This window comes from Scyliorhinus canicula, chromosome 14 (assembly GCF_902713615.1).
Source record: "Scyliorhinus canicula chromosome 14, sScyCan1.1, whole genome shotgun sequence".
NCBI classification, from domain to species: Eukaryota; Metazoa; Chordata; class Chondrichthyes; order Carcharhiniformes; family Scyliorhinidae; genus Scyliorhinus; species Scyliorhinus canicula.
In genome coordinates, this window is record NC_052159.1 from 154,696,386 (window position 1) to 154,716,856 (window position 20,471).

The 20,471-nt window shown below is 48.1% G+C and overlaps 1 protein-coding gene across 12 annotated transcripts in view; it reads right to left on the reverse strand.

Annotated features, from left to right (window-relative positions):
- The window catches only part of dock9b (dedicator of cytokinesis 9b), a 356,481-nt gene that overhangs the window by 41,110 nt on the left and 294,900 nt on the right, over positions 1-20,471 (reverse strand). For 9 of the 12 annotated variants that reach the window (XM_038819159.1, XM_038819160.1, XM_038819161.1 and 6 more), the window contains 6 exons: positions 18,411-18,477; positions 16,528-16,575; positions 12,430-12,572; positions 4,775-4,890; positions 3,504-3,641; positions 3,192-3,374 (listed from right to left, as the gene is read on the reverse strand). In XM_038819159.1, the coding sequence (XP_038675087.1) occupies positions 3,192-3,374; positions 3,504-3,641; positions 4,775-4,890; positions 12,430-12,572; positions 16,528-16,575; positions 18,411-18,477 (695 nt within the window). The remainder of the gene's footprint in view (positions 1-3,191; positions 3,375-3,503; positions 3,642-4,774; positions 4,891-12,429; positions 12,573-16,527; positions 16,576-18,410; positions 18,478-20,471) is intronic. The other 3 variants (XM_038819165.1, XM_038819166.1, XM_038819164.1) reach the window with 2 other exon arrangements.

A 20,471-nucleotide genomic window follows, 5' to 3' on the forward strand; every position in this document is an offset into this window, starting at 1 on the left:
ATGGCCAATAAGGAGCCAAACGGGCTCTGCGGAGGGTCTCGGCTGCTGTTGGCCTTCTGAAGGGTTCAACTTGGATGTGAGCCAAGGCCACAAGGTGAAAGAACAGTGTGCTCATGTGCCTCGCCTCCCAGCCTCCCTACATGTTCTTTTTGAATTGAAACATAGCGTACCTTAATTATTAAAAAAAAAAATTATATATAGCTTCAAGATCACAGACATGACAAATGTAACAAGATGATTGAATGAACTGCAGCCTAGCCTGTTTTCATTTCGCAATGACGGAGGTTTTGCTAACCCCCATTACCTTCACGTTTGAAAGAGGTGATTGTTACGTTGGTCCACACTAAGCTGGCACATCTTCTACCACCACGGGGACCTGCCCCCCCCCCCCCCCCCCCCCCCGGCCATCACAAACACACACACACACCAGTACGATACTCTCCTAACTACTTGGCTCAAATCCAAGCTTTGGAAGGTTACTGCAGCGAATCGCAGCATCATTGCTACGCACGGTGTTGGGGTGTGAGATGCACGGATACAAAAAGTGAGTAAGAGGACCTACCCAGAACAAAATGAGAAGTCTTCAATACAGACCTCAGCAATTACGGGCCAAAACGTTCAAAACAGGACCAAGGTTGATGGGATAAATGATTACTTTTCAATAACTAGTAAGCCTTTTTGCAGCATTCCCTAACGTGACAGAATGACACATTACCGAGTTCGATTTGATATAATTCCTTTGACATTACAATGCCAAGAGAAGGAAGCGATAAAGATAAAGATTCAAAATTATATTTATTTGTTTTCTTTAAATATTTTTATTCAGGTATGTGAAAATTTTATAAAAAATAACATTAAAAATGACATCAACACGGTACAAGAAACATTTCCCCCCCCATCCCAATCTTCACACACCCCAACCATAAAACAACAACCCCTCCCCCCCCCCCCCCCCGCCTCCGAAAGCTCCTGGTAAATATCTGAAACCTTCCCCTCTCCCACCCAGGTACTGGAGGCTACTCTATCCTGTATCCCTCATGGCGGCAGCAGCGGAAAGGCCGGAACCTTCCTTCTCAGGAAGTCTCGCACCTGCAAATACCTAAACCCATTCCCTGCTGGCAATTCAAATTTATCCTCCAAGGCTTTCAAGCTGGGAAAGCTCCCGTCTATAAATAGATTCCCCATCCTTCTAATTCCTGCCCTTTGCCATCTCCGGAACCCACTGTCCAGCCTACCCGGTACAAACCGATGATTATTATAAATCGGGGTCCAAACCGATGCTCCCTCCACTCTCTTATAGCTCCTCCATTGGCCCCAGATTCTCAGAGCCGCCACCATCTCTGGACTTGTGGAGTATCGGGCCGGCGAGAACGGAAGAGGTGCTGTTATCAGTGCTCCCAAACTGCTGTCTTTACATGACACCGCCTCCATCCGCTCCCATGCCGACCCCTTCCCCACTACCCACTTCCTGATCATGGCTATATTAGCCGCCCAGTAGTAATTGCAGAAGTTCGACAGCTCCAACCCACCCTCCCCCCGACTGCGCTCCAGCAACACTTTCTTCACTCGCAGGGTTTTACCCGCCCACACAAAGCCCAAAATCACCTTACTTACCCGCTTGAAAAGGCCTTTGGGATGAAGATGGGTAGGCACTGACAGACAAACAGAAATCTGGGGAGGACCGTCATTTTCACAGTCTGTACCCTCCCTGCCAGTGATAGCGGGAGCATGTCCCATCTCTTAAAGTCCCCTTCCATTTGTTCTACAAGCCGGGATAGGTTTAACTTGTGCAGTGCCTCCCATTCCCGGGACACCTGGATTATCAGCCCTTTCCAGTTCCGAGAGGCTCTTAATGCCATGGCCAATGGCTCTATGGCCAGAGCAAACAGTAACGGGTAAAGGGGGCACCCTTGCCTCGTCCCTCGGTATAGTTTAAAGTACCCCGACCTCAGCTGGTTCGTACGCACACTAGCTACTGGTGCCTGATAGAGCAACCGCACCCAGTCAATAAAGTCCTCACCAAAGCCAATCCTTCCCAGCGCCTCCCACAGATAATTCCACTCCACTCAATCAAAAGTCTTCTCCGCATCCATCGCTACACCACCTCTACCTCCCCTCCTTCTGAGGGTATCATAATAACATTCAAAAGCCTTCGAATACTGGCCTTGAGTTGCCTGCCCATTACAAATCCCGTCTGGTCATCCCCTATCCCCCCGGGACACAGTCCTCTATCCTTGTGGCCAGTATCTTAACCAGCAGTTTGGCACCCACATTCAGTAGAGAAATCGGCCTGTATGACCAGCATTGTTCCGGATCCTTCTCCCGTTTCAGGATCAATGAAACCGAGGCCTGCGACATTGTTGGGGGGGGAGGATTTCCTTCATTAAATGTCCTCACCAGCAGTGGGCTCAATATCTCTGCAAACGCCTTATAGAATTCCACCGGGTAGCCGTCAGGCCCCGGGGCCTTGCCCGACTGCATGCCCTCCAGCCCCTTGATTATTTCCTCAATCTTAATTGGGGCTCCCAGCCCTTCCACCAGATCCTCATCTACCCTCGGAAACCTCAACTGATCCAAAAGCTGCCTCATCCCCTCCACCCCAGCCGGGGGTTCCGACTCATATAATTTACTACAGAAGTCCTTAAACACCTCGTTCACCCCCGCTGGGTCCAGGACAGTATTCCTGTCTCTGCTCTTTACTTTACCTATCTCCCTGGCCACCTCGCTTTTCCTGAGCTGGTGCGCCAACATACTGCTTACCTTTTCCCCGTACTCAGAAATCGCCCCCCCCCCCCTTTGCCTTCCTCAACTGTTCCACCACTTTCCCTGTGGTCAACAGCCCAAATTCAGCCTGTAACCACCGCCACTCCCTCATTAGCCCCGTGTCCGGGGCCTCCGAGTATCTCCTGTCCACCTGGAGTATCTCCTCCACTACCCTCTCAGCCCGTTCCGCCTTTTAAAACCATATTTCAATTGTCCAGAGAAGGGTACAGCACAGGAGGAGGCCATTCAGCCCATCGAGCCTGCACTGTCTCTTCAGAACCGTAAATCCAGTTTGTCTTGCTCCTCTGGCTCGTCGCCCATATCCCTCCAACCTTATCTTCTTGCAGTGTTTCTCAAATTCCCGCCTAAAGGTTACTGCTGAACCTACTCCCACCGCCCTTTCAGGCAAGTCCTCCCAAAGCACTGACCTGCAGATGGGTTCTCACGAAGGATCTTCTCCGTGTCCACTCAAAATTGTTCCTCATTAAGAAATAAAGGAGCGTGGATGCATCCTCCCGGATTGTGCTCAATTTAGAGTTGCAGCACTTCAAAATTTCATAGCACATTGTGGCGCACATGTCGGCTCGGCCTTCGAAGAACGTGGACGGAAACTGAAAAATAAAATACCCCAGAAATGGGGTTTCTTGAGAAAACGTAGGCAAAGTTCGAGAAATGGCAAGCGGCAAATGTATTCTATTAAGAGAGAAAAACAAAGTTAAAGTGGGAATAACATTGGTTACCTTGTAGACAAGGTTCCTCAAAGCTGCAAAAACAGCTTTCAGGGCCATTTCTGACTGATTAATTTGGACGAAGCAGAGGAGAACATTGAAAACTTTCTTCATCAGTGGATTGTGTCCGTTGTCGGCAAGCAGCTGGCCCTGGGTAGGAAAGAGCGTCAAATACGTCAACCTCAGACTGGTCACTCGGCTGCTGGGAGAGAGGCCCAGTGAAGACCAGGCAACGAAGAATTAACAGTACGCAACAGGCCATTCCGCCTGTCAGGACCATGAGCCACTACCCATACCTGTTCAGCTCACCCTGTCGGCAGATCCTTCAATTCATTCCTCCCTCATGCGTTTATCCAGCTTCCCCTTATATGCATCAATGATAGTCATTTCAAACACCCCAGAGGAGAAGAGCAAATCAGGAATTTCTCTCAGGTGAGTCTGGCTGTGCCTTTCAATGATATTTATGCTTTTATTACCGATTCTCGCACTCACATTTATTCCATTTCATTGAATTTACAGTGCAGAAGGAGGCCATTCGGCCCATCGAGTCTCCTGGAAAGCGCACCCTACCCAAGGTGAACACCTCCACCCTATCCCCATAACCCAGTAACCCCACCCAACACTAAGGGCAATTTTGGACACTATGGGCAATCTATCATGGCCAATCCACCTAACCTGCACATCTTTGGACTGTGGGAGGAAACCGGAGCACCCGGAGGAAACCCACGCACACACGGGGAGGATGTGCAGACTCTGCACAGACAGTGACCCAAGCCGGAATTGAACCTGGGACCCTGGAGCTGTGAAGCGATTGTGCTATCCACCATGCTACCGTGCCGCCCTATTTAAATCCCACAACACGGGGATTACTTTTTTTAAAAATGCAGTTGGCATTTCAGCCCAGTCTTCCTGGAAGTCAAATGTTGAACTAATCTTGCCACAAGTGATGTTTATATTTTCAGAACTAGAAATTAATTTGGGAGGGGGGGTTAATGGATAAAGACGTGTGGAGGGAATGAATAGGCCATGCTGATAGGACCGATGGTGTAAGGGGTGGGAGGAGGCTTGCATGGGTCATACACACCAATACACACCAGCGTGGCCCAGTTGGGCCGAATGGCCTGTTTCAGTCCTGTAATCGCCACTTAACTCCCTGTGTCAAGAGTGTGAGGATTGGTGGAGGGGGGCCTTGCAAACCGGCCCTGTTAGCAGGGGAGACCGAAACGTGCAAAGAGCTATTCCGAATGAACAAACTGAAATTCGTGCCATTTTACTAACCATACCTTGAAAACATGAGTGAATAAACCCATCATGTCCAGAACAGTGAGACACACTTCCGTCGCAATGTTGGCCTCGACTAGTGATTGATGAAGAACGTCGGCGTCAGAATGGGCGTAGCCTAATTAAAGATAGCGAGACGGCTGTTAACACACTTACCATCACTCAATACAGCCAACCCAGTTAAAACACATCACCCACATATAAATGCTCTCTACCTTAAAATGAAACAAAGAGATGATAACTCTGAATAAGATTGATGCTTGGACAAACATGCCCATTTGACAAGAATTTTCCTTTCTACGCTGACTTGGGAGAGGTATCGCCCCCGTACGAATATATCGAGTCCACTGCATATACATACATACAATTTACAGTGCAGAAGGAGGTCATTTGGCCCATCGAGTCTGCACTGGCCCTTGGGAAGAGCACCCTACTTAAGCCCATCCCTCCACCCCTTCCCCGTAACCCCACCTAACCTTTTTTTGGACACTAAGGGCAATTTGGCATGGCCAATCTACCTAAACTGCACATCTTTGGACTGTGGGAGGAAACCGGAGCACCCGGAGCAAACCCACGCAGACACAGGGAGAATGTGCAGACTCCGCACAGACAGTGACCCAAGCCGGGAATCGAACCTGGGACCCTTGAGCTGTGAAGTAACTGTGCTGACCACTGTGCTACCGTGCTGCCCGCATAAAAATGGGTGTCGAACCAAGAGGCTAAAGGGCATTAGTGCATGAATTATTGAAGGTGACAGGACACGTTGTTAAAAAGGTTTCCAGAATGTTGTGCTTTATAAATAGAGACATGGAGTGAAATCAGCAGAGAGGTCATGGCGAACCTTTCTAAAAGCACTGACTCAGTCTCAGGCAGGCATTGTGTCCGATTCTGGGCACCATGCTTCAGGAAGGATGTGGAGGCTTGCGTGGGTTTCCTCCGGATGCTCCGGTTTCCTCCCACAGTCCAAAGATGTGCAGGTTAGGTAGATTGGCCATGCTTAATTGCCCTGAGCGTCCAAAAGGTTAGGTTGGGTTACTGGGTTACACGGATAAGGCGGGGGGCATGGGCCTAGGTAGGGTGCTCTTTCCAAGGGCCCGTGATGACTCGATGGGCTGATTGGCCTCCTTCTGCACTGAATTGATTATTTGATTCAGCCATTCAGCCCCTCAAGCCTGTTCTGCCATCCAGTTCGATCACGGCCGATCTGAACCTTAACTCCACCCATTTGCCTTAGTTCCATAACCTTCCCTGCACAAACCCAACAAAAATCCATTAAGTGCACAGTATCAGCATGAGTCACAGTCTTCAGGAGTAAATAAGTGGAGTTTAAAAACGAGAACATAATCATCGTTAGTTCTCATTTGATCTCTTCCAGTGTAAAGGTTACCTCACAACTCCTGCCATCCCCACACTTGTACAATTAACTCATTGCACAAATAAAAGCAGTTTACCTGAAATTTAAACAGTCCCTTGAAGGGGATAGACTCTTCAAACACTCCTTTAGCATCCGAACATGTATAATATTACGAATGAGAGAGACATGTTCCTGAAGCTTTGCATCTTGCACGAATCAGGACAAACACAGTAAAGCCAAATTTGAAACAATCACAATTTGTACCACAGGAGAAAACTTACACTTGCCAGAAGCGACAATACATTCATACGCAGGAACCTGTTCCCTCCAAACAAAAGGAACATGTTCAAGCCTTGTGCCCTTTTTGAATTACCCTGGGAGCCTAAAATTCCCCCCTGCCTTTTTCATGGCAACATCACACCAATCAGAGTCGATTTGCAAACCAACCAACCCGCTGTAAAAAGTGCTGCGATTGTTTGAAATTTGGCATTCTTGTGTTTGTCCTGACGAAAGCAAAATGAAAAAAATGTCTCTCTTGTCAGCAAGGTTCAATCTCTGTACAACCAAGCCACTCTTTGTAAACATGTATATTATAATAAAGATACCAGTTGATGTTTACATGAAATCATTAAGATCAGAGGCTCCCAAACGAGGCACAAAGCGTAAACTAGCTGCAACAGTAATTACTGCAGTCTCTTTTTCGTGACACTGTGACCCTCTCCTCAACTCCCCTGGGCAAATTCTCAATTTCCTCTAAGCATTCCGACTCCTGGCAAGCAGTTTGGCCCAGAGACGTGTTGAATACTTAGCTGAGAGGAACACGCACAAACAGCCAACCAGGAAGTTATCTGCCTTCCGGTCCGTCCCTCTGCATCTCTGCTTATGAGCCCTGGGTTGCAATTGGGACCTCAGATCCCAGGGATGTTTTACAGAGAATGAATGAATAGCCCTCCTGTAGAAACTTGTCGAGACAGAATGTATCTTTCAGTTTATTCTGCCTGGTTCAGGTGTCCTGATGCTGCTGGTTGTAATTAATAATGGCTTTCAGGCAGTGACAACGCGACAGAACTGTCATTGATTGTAAAACAGTTTTGGAATGTTCTGGAGACATGCTCTGCGTAAACGCAAGCCTTTTCCTTCGTGACTTCATGTGGCCTTCTGCAAAGCAACCCTGCGATTCACTGCTCCTCATCTCAACCACCCAGATGGACTGCCCACAGACCCAATCCACCTCCGACTGCAGAGATCTGCCCAGCCTTGGGCTTAAATCCCTCGCGGGACAGGAGAAAGCAGAGCTTTCAGTGTCTGTTCATTTTAATTCCCTGCCCCAGTCCCACCCTAACCGCTCTGTCATGTCTTGCTGTAGTGCTCCAGCATAGCTCAATCTGGCCTTGAGCAGCAGTACCTCATCTTGTTCTTAGACACACATACAGACTAGGAGCTGGAGGAGGCCATTCAGCCCTTCGAGCCTGTTCCTCCATTCAATAGGTTAATGGCTGATCTGATTGCAACCTCAATCCCACATTCCCACCTACCCCCGCTAACCTTCCAGCCCCTTGTTACTCAACAATCTATCTAGCCCTTCCTTCAAAACACTTGAAGAATCAGCTTTCACTTCCTTCTGAGGAAGAGTTCCAAATACTCATAATCCTGAGTAAAAACATTCCTCATCTCCGTCTTAAATGGGAGACGCCTTACTTTTAATCAGTGACCCCCCCCCCCCCCCCCCCCCCCCCCCAGCTCTAGAATCTTCCACAAGAGGAAATATTCTCTCCACATCCACCCAGTCAAGACCCCGCAGGATTGTAAAGGTTTCACTTAAGTTGCCTCTTCTGGACTCAACGAATTCAACTGCTTCACAACATAAGCACTCATATTTTCTTTTCTCTTTTTGTTTAGTTTTGGACGGTAGCTGACAATGATTCTGCTTTTCCATTAACATCTTCACTAGATCCGCTCTTTCTTTCATCACTGTTCCATCATCCTCTTGCCTTGGACAATCAACCTATTTAATCCCATTGAATCTCTCCTGTCATCCACCCTATCACAGAGCTTCCCTTTTGTTCCTTTCTGGCCCTCTCCCTGTCTTGGTTCAAATCCATTATATGTCCCCAAGTTCTCCCAGTTCTGACGGAAAGTCATGGGCCAGAAGGCCAAACTCTTTCGTTTCCCACCAATCCTGCCAGACTCTCTTCGCAGCATTTTCTCTTTTCATCGGAGAGGGGAGAGCAGCCTGCCAGTCGAGCCATTAGGCGGTCCCACGGGAATTTCCTGGGGGTCAGCCAGCCAGGGGTTTAGCAGAAATCCTGGCGTTCAGGTTTTACTGGGGTGCGTTGGGTGTTAACCGCTGTAATCCCAGCAAAGTGGAGCAGACCCGAGGAATGATCCAGCGAACGGTTTCCAACGGTATAGCCAGATTCATAGAATTTACAGTGCAGAAGGAGGCCATTCAGCCCATTGAGTCTGCACCGGCCTTTTGAAAGAGCACTCCATTTAAGCCCACACTTCCAACCTATCCCCGTAACCCCACCCAACCTTTTTGGACACTGAAGGCAAGTTAGCGTGGCCAATCCACCTAACCTGCACATCTCTGGACTGTGGGAGGAAACCGGAGCACCCGGAGGAAACCCACGCAGACACAGGGAGAACGTGCAGACTCAGCACAGACAGTGACCCAAGCCGGGAATCGAACCTGGGACCCAGGAGCTGTGAAGCAACTGTGTAACCACTGTGTTACCGCGCTGGCCAAGACGCAAAAAGGAGCAGAATTGAATCAGCGACAGGAGACCCAGGCTGCTGAAACACTGAGCTCCAAGCTATAAACCCCCATGTGGGACACGACTCTCCGAAAGGAACGACGGCAAAAAAAAAAGAAGTTTGGGAGCCTCTGTCCAACAGCAACCAGAATCGTAGGCACGACAAACCAACGACATAACCTTGCTGTGTCTTACCATTGTCTACAGAAATTCCAAGCACACTGGATAGCTTTCTTATACTGGAAACAGAGATAAGGTTATTTCATTACTAATTTCTTGTCTCCAGCACACAGATTTTGCATGGACTCACATTCCTTCTGACTTCTAAAGCAACAGCAGTGACAAGCACAATTTCCGCCCCCCCCCCCTCGAAGTTTGCGTATGTTCAATTAAATATCATAAGGGACATCAGCGTTCAACGTGATGAGCCCTCTTCATGTTAAATTAGTGGAACTTGATTAATGGAGTGGCATTTTCATTTAGAGCATCAACCTTTCACAGAACTGAAAACATCGACATTTACGGCTTGAGAACCAATTTTATCTACTGATACTAGCCACATTACATACATTTAGGGGAAATCACTAACTAGTGTTCCAGGAAACAAAATAATAAATGAGGAATATAATTTTAACGTAAAGTCATTGATCATGTAGTGATATCAGGTGGCGATCCCTCACAGTGACATGTACCCAGACCACGGTTTCAACTCTAACTTAAAGCCACTAGTGTGGAATGGAAACATTTTCATATACCAGTGCCAACACTTCGCCAAACATTCTTTGTTCATAAATATCACAGAACGAGGGTGCTCTGCTGATGGTGAAGGTTTCTGAGCGGGAGTAGAAAATAATTCCACTGCCCCATCTTTCTCCAATGCCTGTATCACATACTCCCTCTTTCTTTCTGATGCAAGTCTATGCCTTGACGATTCTCGGCAGCATGTGACAAAGCATTCTGCCTTCCAACGAGTCACACCTTTTCCCTTTCACCATTGTTTGGAAAGTCAGTCGCCAAGTTTTCATTCATGCACATCGCCACTCACTGGGGGGGGGGGGGGGGGGGGGACACCACTCTCCTCCGAATCTGGAGGCTGCGGGTTTAAGTTCCAAACCAAGACTCGAGCACAAAGATCGAAGCTATTCAAAGAAATGAAAACCTTCCCCTTCCCTATTTCTTACCTCTGCAACCTACCCACCGTCCCCTCATTAGAATCAGAACATTTACAGTGCAGAAGGAGGCCATTTGGCCTTTTGAGTATGTGCAGGGGCAGCGACCCCTGGATTGGACCCCAATGTCCAATCCACCTAACCTGCACATCTTTGGACTTGTGGGAGGAAACCGGAGCACCCGGAGGAAACCCACACAGACACGGGGAGAACGTGCAGACTCCGCACAGTCACCCGAGGCCGGAATTGAACCCTCACCTTGGAGCTGTGAGGCAGCAGTGCTAACCACCGTGCCACCCAAAATCCTGGAAGCAACTGCAGAAAAACTGCATGAGCCAGACGTGATTCGAACACACAACCTTCTGATCTGGGATTAGACGAGCTACCGTTGCACCATAATCCTAACTCACTGTCAACAAGATTATTCTAAATTCTTCTTCTTTCACAAATCAGAAATTTTGGTAAACATCTTCAGCACGCCTGCTTCCACATGCAGCCTATCATAAGATCACAAGAAATAGAGGCTCGGCCATACGGTCCATCAATCCCGCTGCGCCATTCAATTAGATGATGGCTGATCTCATTGTGGTCTCAACTCCACTTTTCTGTCAGCGCCCTCTACTCTAGACTCTCTTGTTGATCAAGAATCGAACACAGCCTTGAACATATTCAATGACCCGATCTCTACCTCTCTCTGGGGAAAATAATTCCAAACACTAATGAGCCTCTGAGATCAAGAGCTTCTTCTCATCTCCGTCTTAACCGTCTTAAACAGGAAACCTTTTATTCTGAAATCGTGGCCCCTAGAGACTCCCCCACATGGGGCAACATCTTCATGGCACCCACGCTGTCAAGTCCCCCCACAATCTTATATACTTCAATAAGATCGCCTCCCTCATTCTTCTAAACTCCACTGAGTATAGCCCTGTCAATGAATCTTCAGTTAATGCACGACAGGAACCCTGGGAACTGAGTGAACGACAGGGCCAACAGTCTATCTCCTGGACCAAGCAGATTTAAGGATGTGTGACATTATTAACTTGCGCTCACAGAAACTTTCCATGAAAAAAAGATTTGACAACCTCAACGTATGAAGGCAAAAGTCCATCGAACATCAGGCACCAAGCCTCTGGCACGGCTCCATTTTGCATTTGTTAGAAAGGAAAATCCTTGAATTGAAACTTTGTGCTTTGGGTACACGGTTCCAGCGAGCCAGGGTAGTATTTGATCGTCATGTGATATCACCACCTGTTAAAAGTTTCTCCATGGAAGATCCCACAAAACTGTCGGAATGTTGACCCATTAGTTTTGTTTTGAAATCAAGCACGGAGGTTCAAGGCATGGTCGCCGGCTTGGCAAGACGCATTCTGGAGGTGGAACTGCAACTCTGAACCTACAAACTATAAAGTTACACCTGTGAAGGATTTTGATAGGGTGGATTGGGAGGAGCTGCTTCCCCTGGCTGGAGGGTCAGTAACCAGAGGACACACGTTTTTAGGTAATTGGCAAAAGGGCCAGATGGGAGACGCGGAGAACTGTTTCTCTAAAGCGCAACAGGTTCTGATGATCTGGAAAGCGTTGCCCAGAATTGCGCTGGGAGAAGGTCCAATGGACATTTTCAATCCACCCTACCAATGCTTGCAGGGCTGTGGGGGAAAGAACATGATGGGGGGTTGGGGATCTAATTGGATTGCTCGTTCAACGAGCCAGCACAGAAGCAATGGGCCGATTGGCGTCCTCCTGTACTGTAAGATTATGTGAACATGAGGGTCACATCAACTTGTGTCTCTTCCTAAGAATATTGATAATTATTTTTTAAAATTTAGAGTACCCAATTAATTTTTCCAATTAGGGGGCAATTTAGCATGGCCAGTCCACCTACCCTGCACATCTTTTGGGTTGTGGGGGTGAAACCCACGCAAACACGGGGAGAATGTGCAAACTCCACACGGACAGTGACCCGGGGCCGGGATTCGAACCCGGGTCCCCAGCGCCGTAGGCAGCAATGCTAACCACTGCGCCACCGTGCTGCCCAGAATGTTGATAATTAGCTTTAACTACAATATCTGATTTTGAGAGAAAACTAAAACTTCATTGATCTGTATTGATCAGGTTAAAAAAAACGGCATTTTACAAGCTGTCAAAGGTTCTGATGTGAATCCGAATAAGTTTGTAAATAATCAGGTTCCACTTAAAACATCAAACCAATCTTTTCCCAATTTCCGTCAGTCTGTATAGTTTCAACCAGTCAGGAATGTGGATCTCCATGGCTGTGCTCTGGGGTGGTCTGTATAGTCTATCGAAAGCAGGATTTGGGTTTTTATCCGTGATCCTATTTTCACTGATAAAGGCACCCTTTTCTTGGTTACAAGACTTACTGTGGTTAAAAGTGTAAGAGTTATCCAAGCTGCTGAGCTGCTGCAGTCTGGCATGCATCATTCCTGTTCTACTACGAGAAACAGGCAACGTTTGAGCTTTCTTTTCATGTGTAATACTGATGGGTCCTAACCCCTCTTGGTTCCTGCAAGATGGGCAAATGGGACAGAGCAAAGGTTAATTGTCAGCACAACGCTGCGGAAGCCAAGTGTTAGTAAAGCAGTCGGATACTTTATTGTGCAGTTAAACGAATTAGTTTAATGACATTCCCAATTTTGCTACTTCAGGTCTAAAGACATGAATCCCCACCGCCCCCCCCGTGTCTCTCCTGCCAAAGTAAGGTGACTGCACAAGATGGTCGCTGATACTGTCGCGTGCGCACAGAAAAACAAAGCCGGCACAATGCCAGCAAAACCCATCTTTAAAAAAAACTGTGGAAATCGCCATAGCAGGAGCCACCCTTCAACCCAACAGTCCTGGTGAAATACAGGACGGGAGTCTCCAATCCTGCGGCAGAGTGTCCACGACGTGGTAAACGCCGTTGCGTTTTACGTCGGCGTCAACGGGCCGCTCCCAAGTCGCATTTTGGCCCCGACAGGGGGCCTGCACGGCGCTGGAGCGGTTCCCGCCGCTCGAGCTGCAGATCCCGGCGCCAACTGTGCGCCGCGGGATCCGCGCATGCGCAGTGGCCTCCTTCAACGTGCCGGCCCCGACGCAACGTGGCGCAGGACTACAGGGGCCGGCATGTCGGCAAGGAGGCCCCCAACCACAGAGGCCGGCCCGCTGATCGGTGGGCGCGGCGTGGTTGCGGGGGTTCTCCGGCCCGGTGCAGGGGTTGGGAGAATCCTGCCCCTAGTTTGGGGAAGTGAGGTTAAATAGTTGCCTCTCCAGTTGTGACTGCAATGAACTGATGCATTTCAAATCAGTGAATCTTGACACATTGATCAAAGGAGCAGGGAAGGTGCTGAAGATCCGCACCGGGGTGACCATGCTTCAGGCGAGGGACGAATGTTGTTGGGCATAATGTGGGGATTCTTAAAATCGTTTTTTTAATAAAAATTTAGAGTACCCAATTCTTTTTTTTCCAATTAAGGAGCAATTGAGCGTGGCCAATCCACCTACCCTGCGCATCTTTTTGGGCTGTGGGGGTGAGACCCACGCAGACACGGGGGAGAATGTGCAAACTCCTCACAGACAGTGACCCGGGACCGGGATCGAACCTGGGTCCTCAGCGCCGTGAGGCAGCTAACCACAGTGCCACTGCGTTACCCAAGGTTTAAAAAAAATATTTATACTGTTTTAGTGACAGGGTCTTACCTGCTGATTATTTTGTTTTAAAACAGCGACTATATTTGCTTAAAACGTGTTTCAAAATTCATTGGGGCTTTACTGACAGTTCAATAAGCATTTGTGTTTCTGATCGCTGCTGACTCCATCGCTGGCAACGACGTTACAGAGTAACTGTATAACTGAGCAGGCACCACGTTGGCAGAATTTTTAAATATACAAAGGCACCCCTGTAAAACTGCAGTGGACGCTATCGTCAGCTTTTCCAAAAAGCCTTCGGAAGCAGGCCCTTTTAACAACTAAAACCCAGTGGGACCACAAGAACAGCATTTACGGATCACGAAAGCGCACGAAGAAATGGGAAGCTACAATGGCCACTGCAAGCAAGCACGAGCAAAGAAGCATGTTTTCTACCGAGTGTTAGCGAGTCAACAGCAACAGTTAGAACAGGACAAAAAGGCGGTTTTGCATTTGTCGAATTTCTGGACCCGGGTACACAAATTCACAAAAGGCCACAAAGCAAGCGGTGACTTCAGGCGAAACACAACAGAAACACACAAAAATAAGCAGCAAATACCCACATCTTACCGAGCAAGAGGGAAGGAGCCATACAAATTTACTTTTTTGGGGGGTTTAGCAGTTGTCAGCGTAAAAGGTGCGAAATAGAAAAATAAAGGGTAACTTGTGTTAGGAATAAATGGCGAGTCGACTGCTTCATACCACCACCAGAACTTAACACCACAAAAACCAGAACAGGTTAGTTTATGAAGGAAATATAACCAATGAAATAAAAAAGTAATGTAAAATAGTCACACAAAATTAATAAAATGCAAGTTTCCATTAGTCCATCAGAAATAAAACATCACAATTTTAAAATCACACCAGCATTCGTAAAAATTCAGTCTTCAAATCTAAAAAAAAAGAGCCGCCCTGTAAAAACACTTCAGTGTCACACTTTAATTAGTAACTGTGCATCTTGGGATACAATAAGAACAATAATAATCTTTATTCGTGTCACAAGCATGCTTCCATTAACACGGCAATGAAGTTACTGTGAAAATCCTCTAGTCGCCACACTCCGGCGCCTGTTCGGGTACACAGAGGGAGAATTCAGAATGTCCAATTCACCTCACAAGCACGTCTTTCGGGACTTGCGGGAGGAAACCGGAGCACCCGGAGGAAACCCACACAGACACGGGGAGAACGTGCAGACTCCACACAGACAGTGACCCAAGCCGGGAATCGAACCTGGGACCCTGGCGCTGTGAAGCAACAGTGCTAACCACTGTGCTGCCATGCCGCCTGCCGTGCTGCTGGATAGGTACAAAACGAGGCAACGAGAAGACAAATATTTCCCCCACACGTTTGGGTTTGCTGCGGATTTGTACCAGTACAAATGGGAAACTCGAGCACAAACTGAGACTCGAATTGCACTGGTTTGATTTCACTTCAGGTTTCTGCTAAAATGTATTTGCACATTGACAACTGTCGAATCTTGTGGCGTTATACAACATTTTATTTTATTTATAGAACGTGTTATTTTATTTGGATGAAAATGTACTCCATGGTGTATTTAAAGGGGGTAACCAGATGCATTTCCCAATCCACCTCAAAAAGAGTCCATCACAAAATAAAGTATTCTTATTACGTTTGTCCAGTCCCAAGGGCAGCACGGTGGCGCAGTGGTTAGCACTGCTGCCTCACGGCTCCGAGGTCCCAGGTTCGATCACGGCTCTGGGTCACTGTCCGTGTGGAGTTTGCACATTCTCCCCGTGTCTGCGTGGGCTTCGCTCCCACAACCCAAAGATGTGCAGGGTAGGTGGATTGGCCACGCTAAATTGCCCCTTAATTGATAAAAAAAATGAATTCGGTACTCTAAATTTATAAAAGAAAAAAAAACATTTGTCCAGTCCTGAGACTTTCTTTATTCGTTCTTGGGATGTGAGCGTCGCTGGCTGAGCCAGCATTTATTGCCCATCCCTAACTGCCCTTGAACTGAGTTTCTCTCTCGGCCATTTCAGAGGGGGGCAGTTAGGAGCCAACCACATCGCACATCGCTGTGTGGGTCCAGGTTCACATGTAGGCCAGACCTGGTGAGGACGGCAGATTTCCTTCCCTGAAGGACATTAGTGAACCAGATGGATTTTTACGACAATCGACAATAGTTTCATGGGTCATCACCATCTGCCACGGTGGGATTCGAACCCAGGAACCCAGAGCAGTACCCTGGATCTCTGGATTACAAGACAAGTGACAATACCACAAGACCACCGCCTCCCCTGATCTAATTTAAAAATCGCTGAAAATCACTTAAAGAAACTTAAGCGTTTCATTGGTGGACCCCAGCCAGTTCCTGAGTAAATGAAGTACTCTTTAATCCGCGATAACTTTTAAAACGTGTTAACGCTGCCTGTCCATCTAAGGAAATGAGTACAAATTAAAGAGCCTTCTCGAACTGGTGGGATTTAGCCCTCCTTGTTCTGGGATGCAGTGCCTTTTTGTGGCTGGGTTCAGTTTGGGGGCAAAATGGGTTTTACGTCAACGTTAAAAGGCCAAAGAAACTCGACTTATGCTTGAATCGTCAGGTCATCACCACGCTGCTGTTTGTCGGAGCAAATTGATGGTCGCCTTTCCCTCACAGCAAGAGCCATGGTGCTTTCAAAACAACGTCACTGACAGTAAAACACCGTGGGACATCCTCAGGTTGTGAAGAGCGCCAGAGAAATGCAAGTTCTCTCTCCTTATCCCAATTTAAACACTTTAGGAAAGGTTGGCAGACATTTCAGAACAATGCGTAGAATCGGTAACAGTACCTCGCTATGTATCGTTTCCCCATATATCTGAACTGATGTAGGCAGACTCTGTGGGGAAGGAAAATTTAGTATTCAGCACAGGTGCCACATTGTTTTTACAACACAGAAACAGGCCACTCGGCCCAAAAAGTTTATGCTTTCAGAACTAAACAAAACTGTAGACAGCAATTGCCACCTGATACAATAATAATAATCGTTTGGCAGTACATAACTGGATAATTGGTGAAAAAGATACATTTTTGTTGAAGCTTTTCATTTTGCACTCAACAGGATATTTTGCAAGAACCCAAGGTAGACAACAAATTTATAGTGTATTAGAAGAGAGTACTGATTGGTTAGCTGTAGGATGAGTTCAGATTTAAGGAGAATGCATCACCAATGTAAACAGCCTGGCTCTGATTGGTTAAGATAATACCCTGAGGAGTGAACCAGCGAATGGCTGTCACTTATTTTGGTCAGCTGTAACAGTCACAATGTGTGCACATATTCTTTCTGTCTGCAAAGAGTGGGTCCTGTATACTAATATATGTAGCTTCCGATACGCAGAAATGTGCCACGGTGTGAGCCCGACTGACAATCTTACATCGGCTGTCAACATAATTCCTAGCACACCGAGGGTTATTTAGCAAATGTTGCCCAATTGCGGAGTCATATCTAATGTCGGAGGGTGCGCTTTGAGCTTGGCAGGCACTGGCTGGTTGGGTGCGGACCGCACTCTGCCTTTTGCAAACAGTGGAAGGGGTTGTGTGAGAATTTGTTGTCTGCCTTGAATTTGTATTCTTGTGAAACATCTTGATGAGTGCAAAACAAAAAGCTTTGACAAACATGGGGTGGGAATCTCCCCTACCCGGTGGGGCAGGGGTCCCGGCGGGATGGAGTGGCGTGAACCACTCCGGCGTCGGGCCGCCCCAAAGTCGCGGATTTCTCTGCACCTTTAGGGGCCAAGCCCTAATCTTGAGGGGCTAGGCCCACGCCGGAGTAGTTGGCGCCCCACCAGCCGGGTCCGAAGGGACTTCGCCAGCCGGCAGAAGTCCGCGCACGCGCCGGAACAACAGCGGCCGCTGACGTCATCCCCGCGCATGCGCAGGGGAGGGGGTCACTTCCGCGTCTGCCATCGTGAAGACTATGGCGAACGCGGAAGGAAAAGAGTCCCCCCACGGCACAGGCCCGCCAGCCGATCGGTGGGCCCCGATCGCGGGCCAGGCCACCGTGGGGCACCCCCTGGGGCCAGATCGCCCCGAGCCCCCCCCCCCCCCCCCCCCCCAAGGACCCCGGAGCCAGCTCGCGCTGCCTGGTCCCACCGGTAAGGTAGGTGGTTTGATTCCCGCCGGCGGGACCGACATGACAGTGGCGGGACTTCGGCCCATCGCGGGCCGGAGGGGGGGGCGATTCCCGTCCCCGCTGAATCTCTGGTGCTGGAGACTTCGGGAGACGGCGGGGGCGGGATTCACGTCTGCCCCCGGCAATTCTCCGAGCCGGCGGGGGGGGGGGGGGGGGGGGGGTTGGAGAATCCCGCCCATGGTCTTTTTTTCAGCAATGCTCAACAATAATAAACTATCATTTGCCACATGGAATGTTAAACAACATTTTACGAGATGAGAAAGGACCAGTTCACCAGATGATATGAATTTATATCAATTGGCAAAAGAACGTGAGGTGGTGTCAGGAATTTGTTTTTTTTCACACAGCGAGTTGTTGCGATCTGGAAGGCAGGGCCTGAAGCTCGTTCAATAATAACTTTCAAAAGCAAATCATATAACTCAGAATGGTTACATCACAGAAGGGGTCCTTTCCGCCATTGACTGCCTGCTGATTTTCCGCAGGAACAATTTAGGGGTACGCCAAGGTATGTCAGTAAGTCATCATTGCTCAAATTAACTCACTCCAAGATTGTAAAGAAGTCCATCAATTCAGCGGTGGATGCCTTGTTCCAGTAAGTAATCAATGCATCTACAAAACAAACAAGGAATTTCAAGTTGTTCTGTCAGTTATAATCAGAAATAAAACTGTGCTCTTCTTGTAAATAATCACATGGATTTGACATCCAGTTTCTCCAGCGTAGCTGCTTACCTTTTGTGATGCGCAACCAGTTCACATACAGCACCTACAGACAATCAAAGAACTGACAACAGAGGGCAGCGTCCACAGGCAAATCTCTATCCCCTTTCCCTGGGCAGTGCCCGAGCAACGGGATGTGTCAGACTACAAGGTGATCTGGGACGGCCAAATCTGCTCAGTCCCTTGCTGGAAAGATTCGGCTATGACTCAGAATAAAATCTACGGGCTGAAGATGTCAGAAACCAGAATGAGTTCCTGTTCAACTTGCCTTCCCTCCTTTATTCACACATTGAAAAGGCGAACCACATTTCTTCCTCCATCACTGGCAGCTATCAATTTATTTTCTACAGATTTATGAGATGCATTGAAGATTTATTCGGAAGGTTTATTGCAGCACTCTTCAATCCAGCTTTGCATGTGTACATTTTAATGAATCTCTGTTAGTATTATCCCAGAAACGCTACACCATCCAAGACAAAGCAGCCCCTCCTGATTGGCACCCATCCACCACCTTCAGAATTCATCCCCATCACCACCGACGCACAGAGTGACAGTCGCGTGTTCCATCCACATGGTCCACTGCAGCAACTCACCAAGGCTCCTTGGATAGTACTTTCCCAACACAAAACCTAGAAGGACAAGATGAGTATATACATGGGAACACGACCATCTGCAAACTCACCACCACCTTCTAAAGGGCAATTAGGGATGGGCAATAAATGCAGGCCTAGCTGTGAGGCTCCCATCCAGGGAACGAATGAAAAAATGACTTACTGAGACATTTGTTTTGGCAGCACTGCTGAATATTGAGGTAAATAAAAGCTCACTCACAAGGAAGAGAGAGGGATAGGACGGAAATATTGAGTCCCGATTTGCACAGTTTATTGTCAATTCTAGGTCGTCTTGCGGTGCAGTGGGTTGCGTCACGACCTTTGGGCCAAAGGCCAAAGGTTCAAGTCCCACTTCAGGGCTTGATGTCCACGGAAGGTGCGTTCATAACATGGCCAAACCGGCTGATTATCAGCCTGTAAATCCACCCCATACGCCTGATGGCAGGCGGTATCAGCGGAAGAGTTTCCTGGTCAGCCAGACTGCAGAAGGCATCGGCAAACCACTGCAGTATTTTATCAAAGATAACCGTGGGCCAATCAAATGGAAGTCCATGGCTGCCAGTGCCCTCTCCTGGAATGGTATATCTGGAGGAGGGGGCTAAACGTCATCTCTCAATACCATTCTCGGAAACAGGAGATCAACAATCCATCTCCTGGATAAAGTTCACATCACTCGTTTCTTTAACGTGGATATTTAACTGATCCTCAAGCTTTCTCCCAATGGCATCATTAACTCAACACCACTTAAGATCTGGGTCAATTCGCCCTCGAATATTCTTTCTGATGGGGGTGGACAGTCTGGGTGCAGGGACGTTGTTTCCTCTGGCTGGGGGAGTCTAGAACAAGGGGGTCACAGTCTCAGGATATGAGGGAAGCCGTTTAGGACAGAGGTGAGGAGCAATGTTGTCACTCAGAGGTTGGTGAACCTGTGGAATTCTCTACCACAGAAGGTTGTGGACGGCAAGTCCCTGAATGTATTTAAGAAGGAAACAGATGGATCTCTAGACTCTAAAGACATCAAGGGGAATGGGGAGAGTGCAGTTTGAGGGTCAGTTATCACCATATTAAATGGTCGCGCAGGCTCCAGCTCAGGATGGCCTACGTCTGTTCCTACTTTTATGTTTCTATATTTCTTCCAAACGTTTAGGGGCAGGACGGTAGAACAAGTGAATAGCACTGTGGCTTCACAGCGCCAGGGTCCCAGGTTTGATTCCCCGCTGGGTCACTGTCTATGCGGAGTTTGCACGTTCTCCCCGTGTCTGCGTGGGTTTCCTC